At 39.6% G+C, this 13829-nt stretch overlaps 1 protein-coding gene across 1 annotated transcript in view; it reads right to left on the bottom strand.

Annotated features, from left to right (window-relative positions):
- SmB (small ribonucleoprotein particle protein SmB) overlaps positions 1-13829 on the bottom strand; it is a 172337-nt gene that overhangs the window by 39221 nt on the left and 119287 nt on the right. The window contains exon 5 of the mRNA XM_067150614.2: positions 3918-4004. Coding sequence (XP_067006715.1) covers positions 3918-4004 — 87 coding nt within the window. The remainder of the gene's footprint in view (positions 1-3917; positions 4005-13829) is intronic.

The raw sequence follows: 13829 nt of genomic DNA, 5'->3' as shown, positions 1-13829 counted from the left end.
ACGATAATATTAAAATACTAAATTTGTGTTAAGAAGGAACAGTTTTGATTCCTGCCTGAAAGCTCAGTGACTATACAGTGCAGAGGGAAGTGCCGACAACCTGTTCGGCGATACACTCGAAAAAATAAAAAAATAAACGTGTAACCCTGGACAATAATGTAGACGTTTTGCAAGAACGAACATTTGACGAAACTTATTCCGTCTTCAAGTAGAGCTGTCGAAATTGTTGTGGACACTATGATTTAGATTCTCTAAAACAATACCACCTGAATGCGCCAATCGCTTTTCCGGTATAGTGAAAATTAAAACCTACAACCTGTTTTCCAATCATTGATCGGGTCAGAGATGGAATGAGTGAAGCATATATAGGCTATTAATACGATGGGATCGCCACTCCCAAAGTAATTTATTAATGACTGATAGATGATATGAAATGAGAATGGAGTGTGTTGCTGGAATGAAAGATGACAGGGAAAACCGGAGTACCCGGAGAAAAACCCGTCCCGTCTCCGCTTTGTCCAACACAAATCTCACATGGAGTGACTGAGATTTGAACCACGGTATCCAGCGGTGAGAGGCCAACACGCTGCCGCCTGAGCCATGGTATAGTACTCCCTCAAATTACTGCAATGACGGGACGTTAACACCAAGATCCGTAAGTACGCCGTAGCCGTCCTTTCGTGAGATACAGTTACTTGAAAAACGCGTGATTGAGGATTTTCTGGATACGGGAAATCGTTTCTTCGAGGAACGGAAAATGCGAGATTTTTACAACATGATTTAATTAGGATGCTCGCGGGACCACGTAATTTGAACGGATAATACGGGAAAACGTTGTTTTCGGGAACATATAATCAAGGTTCTACTGTACAAGAGATCTGATAGAAGTTGTACGTCCCAACCTATATGATCATACAACCTATAGAGGAGTGCCTGTGAGCACAGAATTTACATTGCCCTGCATTATTACGCACTAGGTGAAATTCAAGACGATAAAGCAGATTTGCCTGGAATTAGTCATCTCACAGACAGCCGAATTATTTACAATGTGTCTGTTGCCATCACCACACTCTTACCTCAGTACATAAAGTTTCCTGCTGAAGAAGAAAAAATATTATTGCCAATAGGAAAGTTTTGTGATATTGCTCAGTTCCCTCAGGTAATTATTTGAATTGTGTTTGTCTATTGTCTGCAGTAACAGCCTATATGGATTTCATGAGAAAGAAGAGAATATCATTCTTTGGTGATCTACTGAGAAAACCTCAAGACAGGTTAATACGCAGAATTTTGGAAAAGCTTAGGAAACAAAAGCAACAACCTGTATGGATAAAAGAAATAAAAGAAGACATGAAAGAATTAGACATAACACTGGAGGATTTAAAGAATAAATCAAACAAAGTAAATAAATTGAAGAATAGTCAAGTTAGATTCCTACCAAAATGTGATAAAAGAGAAACAACTAAAAAGGTATTTTCAGAAGAACAACGAAGATCAGACAGAACGAAGAAATACTGGAAGATCGGAAAAGAAAAAAACATAAAATATCATAGAAGACCGGACAGAAATTGACTCCAGTGGTCCAATGCGGCTGTAAAAGCACAATAACAATAATACAGATTAAAACATTTTGTTACAACTGGCGTAAACTTTTTCATAAAATGTTTTTATGTGTATACAACAAATAAGACATTCAGCAATTTAACAGATTGTAAATGTATTTATACAGAGACTAACTAATGGCATCATGTTTTAAATATTAGAATAAGGTTTTAAAGTTTCAAACTCCACAGTCATATTATTTTCAATAAGAAGACGTAATAATTTTAACGTTTATTATGGATAAGTTTTTTTTTGTTTGCTAGTTGCTTTACGTCGCACCGACACAGATAGGTCTTATGGCGACGCTGGATAAGTTTGTTAACGGCAAACCATAAGTGTAAGTTCTAGAACAATGTTACTAATTTAACCTTGTAAGAATATTTATAGCTGAAGATGTTCAAAATATGAACGAAACATATCTTATGTTTTAACATTTAAGCAATAAAATAAGGATGAGATCCTAATTTTATAATTGTTTTTGATGTATTGAATAGGTGGAAATCAAAAGTTTTATTGTTCTCCTTTTAACAGAGTTTCAATATGGAAAGAATGAGGATCTCTTGCAAAATAAATAGATGATGGTAAAAGTGAACCGAGACATTAGGCTCGCTCGCAGAAGTGATAAGAATAAACACATCAACAGGCTGTGTGCAGTGCTGAAGAGGCATGCCACTGAGAACCACTCCAAAGAGTTCCATGACAAAGTAAAATATTTGGCTCAAGAGTTCAAAGCCAAAAGCGCAGGTCATTTAGGACGAACACGGCGTCATCATGGATTCAAAGGGCACAGCCAAAGTACTGCGAGAGTAGTGCATAAAGCTGTTCCAAGACAAGTCACAATCCATGGAAAGACACTAGGTTGAAGATCTAGACCAGCAATAATCACGGAAGAAATGGTACATGCAGTAAAGAAGTTGCAGAATAAGAAGGCAACAGGCTTTGATGGAATTACTGTTGAAGTCCTGAGGAACATGAGTGAGCTGGCATGGACATCCTTCACAACCTGTGCCAGAAGTTTAGGACGTCTAGAAACTAGCCGGAGCAGAGGTACCATTTCATCTTCATGCCTCTGTTCAAGAAAGGCTCCCCACTCGACCGCAGAACTATAGCACAATAGCCCTCATCTCTCATACGAGCAAAGTCATGCTCACGATACTGAATGAGAGGCTAAAGACCTTCCACCTATGACAAATATCGGATGAACAGACAGGGTTTGTGTCAAGGGAATGCACAAGCAGATCCTGAACATTTGACAAATCATCAAGACGACTAAGGAGTTCAACGTTATGATCTTGTGTTCTTTGGATTTCAAGAATGCCTTCAACAAGGTTCAACGGTCAAAGCTCTGGATAATTCTCATCGAAATGGGGATGCAGGGGCACCTAGTGAACCTGATTAAGCACATACGGTGGAGGGCGTGTCATTGACACCCTTTTGCAAATCTTCTTGACTGCTGGAGTGAGGCAGGGACGCACTTTATCCCCCTCAACATCGACAGCAAGCACACCATGAGGGAGGTTGTCGAAGACTAGAATGGTTGCATCACGGTTTGCAGCCAGATAATTAGCAGTCTACAATACACTGGTGACACGCTGATAATAGTAAAAAATGAGAATGAACTAGAGAACATGATGCGGAGACTAGAAAATCAGAGCAGAGTATGTGGACTTGAAATTTAACCGGTTGAAAACCAAAGTAATCATCATAGACTGCCCCAACAACCACCCAGACATCACAAGAGTCACTGGCTATGAGACCATCAACCGCTTTGAATACCTGGGATCCACCGTCACAAACATGGGCAGATGCGAGCCTGATATCCACAAGCATATTGCAATGGTAAGAAATGCAATGGCAAAGCTAACTCGCATCTGGAAGAATACCTACATCACTGTCAAGACAAAACTAATATTGGTGTGAACTATCTTCCCCATCGCAACAACATATGCATCAGAAACTTGTATTGTGAAGATGGCAGACTGTTGCAGGATTGATGCCTTCGAATTGTGGTATTAAAAGGCTGATATGAATACCATGGGTGGCACACTGCACCAGCAAGTCAATCTTGGGAGAAGTCTGTGTGAAAACAAGAGTGTTGACCCTTGTTATCAGTTACAGTTTGTAGGAGTCATCAGCCCATTTCTTAGCATACATAGCATTAGTCAGAAAACAAATGTCTTAGAAATCAAAGGACAAAACATACCTGGTAATCATAGAAAATATTAAACAACATTCGTAATGATAACGCCGAAATAAAAATAAAGAAAGATCACACCAGGCAAGAGGCAAGCTGTGCCAAACTTGCAGTGAAAACTCACCGCCTCTCATCATACCAGGGGGTGGTCCTCTCATTCCAGGTGGACCCATTGGCCCTCCTCGACCCATCGGCATTCCAGGAGGCATTCCTGTAGAACATAAATCATATTCAAAATAAATTCTGCTTTAAATAAATTGCAAGACAAATATATATTTGAAATTACTTCATCATAACAGCTATGTTTTGAGAAGTAACCTGAATTGTATTGTATTCTAGAACAGTTCTTGGGTTTTTATCTCTATACATAAGTTTAACACAATTAAATCTGCTCATAACGGAATTGCACAGGGCAGTAAAAGATCTCCGTTGTGGGCAGGTTTCCGTTTAGAACAGGTTCTAGACACAGAACTGAAGTAAATGCATGCCCTAAAAACATGTGATGCAGGTGATAAATCCTTTAAAACTGGGTTACTGTACAAACACAGTTAAAGTATTGCCACTGATGCTACCTCAGCCCGTACTTATAGACATAATATAGGCTTTTGGGCTTATGCCGTGTCAAGAAAATAAGGTGAAATTATTTACGTTTCGCAGAGAACTGTGCTCTGCATAATCAGAAGAAAATCTCGACTGTCCACGAGAAAGACTTCTTAAACAATGAGCTTTAGAATTTAGACGTTATAATAGAAGTGGAAGTGGAGAGAGACTAGTTGACCCGTGTAGAAACCACAATTTAATCTCAAAATCTACATGTTTTAAAGAGGAAACCTCAAAAACTCCAAACATGGAAACACCCTGACTACACTAAAGGAGAATGGCAACTGGATCACATCTGCATGGACAAATACCACCACAAAGAAATCTGTAACGTCAAAATCCTCCAAGGAATGGACACAGGTTCAGATCACTACGTAGTTAAAATTAAAATTAAACTCATTCCCCAGAGGAGACAACAAAAGCAAGCCCTTAAAACTAAAAGAAAAATAGATCCTACCCAGCTAATCAACAACAAAAATTACCAGAAAGCAACTGAAAAATAAAAATCACAGATAAACTTGAAGACTTAGTACACAACCTTAAACAAATTGCAGAAGACCTGGCTCCAATTAAACCACGTAAAAAACACCAATGGTGGAACAGTGAATGTGATGAAACAGTGGAGAAAAGTCTTAAGAAAATTAAAAGACAACATCATAAGGACACACTGCAGTTAATTGAAGAACAACTCAATAAAACTCAATCAAGGGACTACTACAAAACCTTTAGAAAGCAGCTCCAAAAATATGAATCCCCAACCCTACTGATGAAGGATGAAGATGGTAAGCTGGCCCATAACAAAGACACTGCAGAAATTCTGGCTAAATATTTCAACAAGCTTTTAAATTGTGAGGAACCTACAGAACTCCATTTGGACACCAACACCCCGATAAAAACATCACCAGAAAACATCAATCCCCCCCCCCTCACAATAAAGGAAGTCTACCAAGCTCTGAATAAATTAAAAAACTACGAAGGGCCAGGACAAGATCAGACATTTGCGGAAACCTGGAAATATGCAGGAACATCAGCAAAAGTTGCCCTCCATCAACAACTTGTCTCTACCTGGATTAAAGAAGAACTACCAGAACACTGAACAACAGCCCTCATTCATCCACTGCACAAAGGAGACAAAACCGACCCTAATAACTACAGGGGAATCTTGCTCCTAGACATAACATACAAAATATTTTCAATAATCATCCTTAATAAGATAAGTTTACAACTTGAGAAATAACTATGGTTTTTTTTTTTTTTGCTAGGGGCTTTACGTCGCACCGACACAGATAGGTCTAATGGCGACGATGGGATAGGAAAGGACTAGGAGTTGGAAGGAAGCGGCCGTGGCCTTAATTAAGGTACAGCCCCAGCATTTGCCTGGTGTGAAAATGGGAAACCACGAAAAACCATTTTCAGGGCTGCCGATAGTGGGATTCGAACCAACTATCTCCCGGATGCAAGCTCACAGCCGCGCGCCTCTACGCGCACGGCCAACTCGCCCGGTAGAGAAAGAACTAGGAGAATATCAAGGAGGTTTCAGACCGTGGAGGAGTTGTCCTGAACAGATCATGAGTCTTAAGATGATAATGGACTATATAACAGGAGAAGAAACAGAGATAGGGTGATAACATTTGTAGATTTCAAGAAAACTTATGATTACATCCATAGAGAATCTCTTTTTAAACTTTTAAGACACCTTGGACTACACCCCAAATTAATAAACATGATAAAATTCACTCTCACCAACACCAAATCAAAAGTGACGTTTAGGGGTGAAACATCAGAGACATTTTAAATTAAAACTGGACTACAGCAGGAAGATGGGCTTTCACCACTATTATTTAACTGTGCTCTAGAAATGGTAAAGAGGGAATGGTTTAGGAAATGTCCCCCCAAAATAAAGATTGGCCAAAAAATCAAAACAAATTGCCTGGGTTTTGCTGACGATTTAGCATTACTAGCAGTGGACATAAAAGAAACAAAAACCCAGATATCAGAACTTCAAAACATTGCAAATAAAATAGGCCTCAGAATATCATTTGAAAAAACAGAAATTATGCCCCAAAAACCAACACAGCTAAAAGAAATTACCATAAATGGTAATAAAATCAAAATAGTAACTCAATTTAAATATCTTGGTGAAGTAATAACACATAACCTAAATGAAAAATCTCAATCCAAATAAGAACAAATAGATTAGCTAAAGCACAAAAATTAACATGGGATATCTACAAAAAGAAATGTCTATCAATAAATACAAAAATAAAACACTACAACACAGTTATAAAACCGGAAGCTACATATGCAGCAGAAACACTCTTTTACCTGAATAAACAATCAAAGACTGACAGACTTCAGAAAATTGAAAGGATTGGAAGAACCTGCATCAACAAAAAATACCAGAAAGATGGACAGTGGCGGTTAATACCTAACAAAGTCGTGTACAAAGAGCTAGAACCCATTACAGATACTATGCGTAAGAGGAGACTGGGATTCTTTGGACATATCATGAGGATGCAGGATTTGAGACTTCTGAAACAACTAGTACAACACAATCTCATCTCAAAAAATACCACAACAGGATGTAAATGGATCAGAAGTTTTTTTTTTTTTTGCTAGGTGCTTTAAGTCGCACCGACACAGATAGGTCTTATGGCGACGATGGGATAGGAAAGGCCTAGGAGTTGGAAGGAAGCGGCCGTGGCCTTAATTAAGGTACAGCCCCAGCATTTGCCTGGTGTGAAAATGGGAAACCACGGAAAACCATTTTCAGGGCTGCCGATAGTGGGATTCGAACCTACTATCTCCCGGATGCAAGCTCACAGCCTCGCGCCTCTACACGCACGGCCAACTCGCCCGGTGATCAGAGAAGTAAGAGAGGATCTGAAGGAAATAGGCCTTACAACAGAAGACACCACAAATAAGATAAAATTGAATACAAAACTCAAGAATACAAACCTCCGCTTTACCCTTACACAAAACAAACCAACAACACACATATTTTCAACTGAGGAAAGGGCACGAAGATCGGAGCATCTGAAGAAGTACTGGGAGGACCGTAAAGCCTGAACAATCCCTCCAAAGAGACCTGAACGACAGACTGACTAAAGTGATCCTATGTGGTCATAGAAGAAGAAGTGGAAAGGGTACGTTCATTCGTCACCAGATGGCACAGTGACACGGTACAGCGCTAGCGTTCGAAGCGGAAGCTGCGGAACCATCGGAATGAGTTTAAGAGGGTCACATAACGTGTACGTAACATATGACATTGACACAAGCCTGGAATGATACATCTGGCAATGAGAAACATACGAATTTGGAAAACACTGAGACAAAATAACAATAGTGAAGGGACAGGGAAGGGAACCACCTACGTAAATCCTTAATGGCTGGCAACCAGGTATTACTTAATTGATAGTCAGTGTCCCTGTTGAAATTGTTAGGATTTCTACGTATTTCCACAGCTTCCCGTATAATCCTGGACCTGTAGTGTCTAGTGTGGGTAAGAGCTTAAGCATCTTGGAACACGACTTCAATGACCCGATGATAGAGCGTGCTCAGCTATTGCCGATTTGTCTGGCTGGTTGAGACAAATATCACGTTCATGTTCCTTGATATGAGTAACAATGAACCAGTATGTTTGGCCGATGTATACCTTACCGCAAGTACAGGGAATTTCGTATACCCCAGGATGTAAAAGTAGGCACAATTTGTCCTTGGTTTTACCCAGACTGTGAGCAGTTTTAGTGGAGTGTAGAGGTGGACTCATGTTTTGTCGTTGCAGGTGACAATCTGACTCAAAAATGCATCACCTTCTTCCGCAAACCTTGTTGTAAGCCTCTGACAGACCTCCAAACGTCTCAACTTCAGATTTTAGGTCAAAAGGCAAGGGACCCATCTGGATCACACTTTAGGAACAGTAGATCATTTGTGATGCTTGACAGCTCCCATAACCGATTCAGACTCGTTCAGCAATTTCTGATACTCTCGCCCGTCGATCGCCATCAATAATGTCTTTAGCTGCACGATGTTTTCCTCTGTAAGGCTGGTCCGAGGACAGCAATCGTGTTGCTGATTTTTCACACGTTCTCATCCTCCCTTGGACTTTTTATGCCAGGCAAACACACGTGTCCTTGACAATGTTTGATCACCGAACTGTGCAGTCAATCTTTAGCAAGTTTGCACCACTAACTCATTCACACAAGCACAAATTTTTATAATTATGCATTGCGCAGTGGAGGGGTGCACCTGTTGCTCCGACATCATGAGCGTTACTGATGAAACTGCAGGAAATATCTAACAGCATGCTATCCCCACCCCTAACTGCCCCGTCTAAGCATAGCAGAAGCGCGGGGCCAGCCCTACCAACTGGTGATGTTCAGAAACAAAAATCTTGTTTATGTTTGACTGACATTCGTACTTACACTGCTTTATTCAGAAGGAGTGGCATCTGCTACACATATACCAGCTGGGAATATCAGAGAGAATCTCCAGAAACCATTTGGGAATAGCTTCACACACTTTGGACTCTTTGGGAACGAAACTATTTTTAAAAGGTTAAAAAAGTCGGGACCTCGAATGCTCTCGGCCTCGATTGCAGTGTATGGCTGACAGGATGGCAGTAAAGAGGACGTCACGCCGGTAGCAGGAAAATTAGCAGCACAAGACAATTAAAAAATGAAAGCAGTGGTCAGGTTTATTGTGTGGTAGGCCTACTGCTCAACTGACAGAGACAAATGACTGGCCATTGAGTTATTTTGTATCAATATTGCATAATATGATAATACAATACCCCTATCCCTTTTCTCTATGGGGTCAAGTATGAAGTGAGACAAATCTTCGTAGCGAGTTTTTACGACCGTATGCCCTTCCTCATCAGATGAATTAATAAGATAAAATGAATGATGTGATATGAATAACTAAAACGGATTATATTTACTTCATACGTAAGCCTAAAAGTCGTGTTCACCATTTGACTTTTTACATTTAGAATTACTGCCTTCCAACGAAAATAACCAGTATAATTCAAATACATTCATAGTTTGTTAAAGAACAGTGTAGAATGTTTACATGTAAAATTTAGAGCTCTTTATAGCCTAAAAGTCATGGGTTCACTTCACAAAATTTGAGGTTATCGCATATTTACATTGAGAAATGCCAAACAGAAGCCCATAAGAATTCTCCTCTTAATAAAATTCTGAAACTTTATAATAAATTAAATACATATAATTTGGATATCTTTTTCATGAATCAAATCAACTTCGAATTGGCGTGTGATACTTTCCTATAATACACCTACTGTTGAATATTATCTCTGTTTTCTGTACAGGTCTCATTTCATTCTTATAGTGAAGTAGACTTAGTATTATTTTATACTGTACGGAGAGGGTCGTTCGGGAGTCAGTTACCGTATTTTCTCATGTAATTAACGCACTTTTTTTACTAAAAACACAGGCAAAAGCTTTGGATGTGTAAATTATTCGAGGAATTCAGATATTAAAAAATGATTTACAATTCATTCATAATTAATAGATACGTCAGATATAATATACCCAAAACTGGTTCAACTCATTTACGGTTAATCGCCATTTGGCGTGAGATTTTTCTAAAAAGTCAAATAGGATACATCAGGTAAGTTCGACACGCGGGTTTGAAGTACCGACAATGGGAAATATTTAGCATTTACTTTACGTGGAAAATATTCTTTCCGTTACGAGCTGACAATACGACCTGAAGTGAAATAAACTAAATAATGACATACCGGCAAATAAAGAAAACTGTCCAACATGAGAAGGGCCGGGCATCAAACGAGGGACCCCTGCTATATTTCTCCAAATAGTTCATATCCAATCCTGTACGAGTGAAGTGCCCATCCACCCTTTTTATTGGATATGAAGGTGGATCTCTCACGGAAATTTTACTTTAGGCATTGTTTTTCATTTTAGAACAACATACGGTGTAAGCTTTCTGCCATCACCTGTTATAGCAAGCACTGCAGTACATCACTTTTCGCTTCCGGTAACGCGTACGATAACACTTGATGTCTCTTTCTTATCGATTGTTTGACTTTGTGGCATATAGAAACTGATTGGTGTCTGACCTATGGTTCCTATTTGGGAGAGCAAATATTCCTTCACTTTACGCTTCTCATCACAAAGCGATGAAAATCAATTACTTTTTGGTTGAAATCATTCGACATTTTGTGGCATAATGTTGTTTATCGTCAAAGAGAAAGACCATTTCTCTTCATTAAGCCTCGGCTAACATTCGACAATGATCCCACGCACAGCAGCTATTTCTCACCCTTTAAAATACAGCATTTTGTGAGAAACGGCATATCCAGCGTTGTGTAACGAAATAATATATTTAAGCAGATCCTCTCCTACTTTCGGAAACTCGCCGTTTTGTGGCAGGCGAAATGCTTTGCGAGACTTGTTGGTCGATTGAAGTGCAGTTCTCTGTTACCGCGGTAGCGCGTGTTGCATTCGGACACTGAATAATTGCGGCTCACTGCCCCGTTCCCGTATGTTTCGGCATAACCGATCACCGCGATTTAATGATGCAGTATTACTTGAATACTTGCTCACTGTGTACTAACAAACAATTGAGTTCACAGAAAACGCATGTCCTGTACCCGAAACACTCATAAAATACATTTGCACCAGACTGGAATAGAGCGTCACTAATCACTTCTGCACTGGTATCTCGCTGAACTAGTGCAGTGGTATTTCCTACCGGCTGATAACAGCACATTGCCTGGTATTTCGAATGCCCGGTTTAGCAATAGGAAAGCTGCTACCTGAGTAGTTAATACCTTTATTTCGTAAAACAAACAAAAAAGCATCTGGAGCTGCGTGATGGAGGTTCGAAGAAGTGTACATTTCTTTTTCTCCCCTTTGGACCCAAAAATATTGCGATGCGTAAATTATGCAAGGGCGTGAATTAATACGATAAACATGAAGACAATATTAAAGTATCCGCGCAGCTCTTATGAAGATATTCGGAATGGACACAGTGTAGTCGCGAGGTATTCGAAACAGTAAACAAGTGTAGAGGATATGACAGTATGACTGACATGAGCAAGGTATATTACGTGCGCGCCAGAGCACTGAAGACAGTCGCTTTACAGAAACGAAACTGAAGTGCAGGAGTTTCTGACGGACATCTGCGAAACGGTATTCGCGAGTAAAGAAACATTAGAAAGACAGTAGGGAGTAGTGATATAAACACAATCCACAAAGATAGAATAAATCACAATAGGCAATCATAATGATTAATAACTTAAGTCAAATGTTAAATAATTGAGGTCCGAGTGACGTTACAGACTGTCATGAGGCTACCAGGCTATTCGTGCAACCTGTATGAGTCCGGTCACATCTAATTAAATTGAAATAATAAATATGGTAGTTCAACGTATTCAATACAAGTAAATAACAGATGAAGAGATTACATTCTTATTTAATTAAAAGTGGTACCGGTTTCGACCCCAGTCTGGGTCATCATCAGCCGATTATAACTCGAAAAACACTGCATAAGTAAGAAAGAAGTTAAAAAGAAGTTAACAGTCAAGTCCACACAGTATCAGTTGAAGGGGCGATATAAAAATGACGGGGGGTAGGCACTGTAAAATTTAGACGAAGTGGAATGTAAGTCACTTAAAAGAAGTAATGCGTAATCTTCCGAGCATCAGTACGGCACACGCAATGGTTGGCACTGTCTCACAATGTTCAACATTGAGTGTGCCGTACTGATGCTCGGAAGATTACGCATTACTTCTTTTAAGGGCCGGTTCTACCACCTACTGGTAAAGTAGCGCGTAATTTGCCCTCCGCGTAAAAGGATGTTTCCGTCCGACCACTCCCAGGTAGCGCTATCGGCAGCATAAATCGTCGTTACCCGGCGCGTAATTTCTCGGCCACTTTGAGGGCCCGATAAGACTTTACCTGCCGGGCAAGTTCTGAGAGCTGAACATTATTAGCTGTATTTCTGGTGATATGCAACTCAAATTAGCTTAGTATACTGAAAAAAGCAGTATACTGTAACAGTGATCGATATTGTATTGCAGGATTTTGAACATTAATGCTTCCCTTTAGTTGCAACGGTCACACCAGCCTCTCGCATCGGTAGCGCAGGGAACACATTTTATACGTCAAGGCTTTCGTAAAGAAACTCTAAAAGGATGTAAAATCAAAATCTATTTGGAAATCATTTCAAATGGACTATAATTTTCTACTTTTTCAGTTTTCGAACACGAGCTATATATTACTGTATGTATCCTACCTAACCCAAGCGTTTTCGTAGTGTAATGTTTAACACGTTCGCTTCGTAATACGAAGTGTGCAGGTTCGAGTCTTTATTGCGACGAATCTTTTTTATTTCCATTATTAGCGTTGTGTTAATCTGTATGCCTCTTTTCATACGTTCTTATCACAATATGATGTCTACTAGGAAAATTGCTTTATATGTATACTACCTATAGCAAGTGATGTTATGATTAATAGCACATAGGACTGTCGCCCAGGTAGCAGATTCCCTATTAGTTGTTTACATAGGCTTGTAAATTATTTCGAAGAAATTGGAAACTATTCCATTCCCGAATTCCTCTTCCTATGAATGGATATTTATCCCGATTAGTTCTTTACATTTACAGTACCTTCCAACTTTATCTTCATAAAGTTAAAAATTAAAATGAAATACTTTATCAATAAATGGAAGCATGTGGAACTAAACGACATCACAGAACTAGTTGCAAATAGAGCATCGCGGAGATACTTAATCAATTCACAGAAGCCTGCAGATAGAATGCTCAAAGGCAATAAGTCCGTAAAGAAGATGTGTGTATATACGTATATGGAAGCGCGTAAAAGAGAGTTAAGAACAACGGCAGGGAACGAAAATACACTTTAAAATTAAAATTAGAAATACGATGAAAACCTGCGTACCTTCTATTACGGAGCGAGCGACTTGACCAGTCTACTACGAGAATGCCTTTCAAAAACGCTGCCTTGCATGACAGGTTATAACTGGCATAAGAAAATGTAATCTCGAGATTTTAATCCCAATTAGGTATTGATATTGAAGATCATAGATTAAAATCACGAAATCTTGACATGAATCGTTGACCATAACTCTTAAGACTCCCCTTATTAAGCTTTTTGTGATAATCAGCAGACGCAAGCACAGGGAAATAAGACAATCGAAATGGGTTTCATGCATCTGACGATAGATAGCACCACACTCAAAAGCGAGAAATCGCTGAAAATCAGTCTAGCCAACTTCGTATATCGGTGTCTAGCTCCGGGTAGCTAACTAGCGCTTGCGCGGAGGTGGTTGGACGCAAGCCAAAGTACCAGCCAATTTACACCTCCAGGTAGTTTACCTCCCGGGCAGCTGCCAGCCACTTTACCGGCAGATGGTAGAACGGGCCCTAAGTGAC

This window comes from Anabrus simplex, chromosome 7 (assembly GCF_040414725.1).
Source record: "Anabrus simplex isolate iqAnaSimp1 chromosome 7, ASM4041472v1, whole genome shotgun sequence".
NCBI classification, from domain to species: Eukaryota; Metazoa; Arthropoda; class Insecta; order Orthoptera; family Tettigoniidae; genus Anabrus; species Anabrus simplex.
Note: the sequence above shows the minus strand (reverse complement) of the source record. Positions and strands in the feature narration are given on the sequence as shown.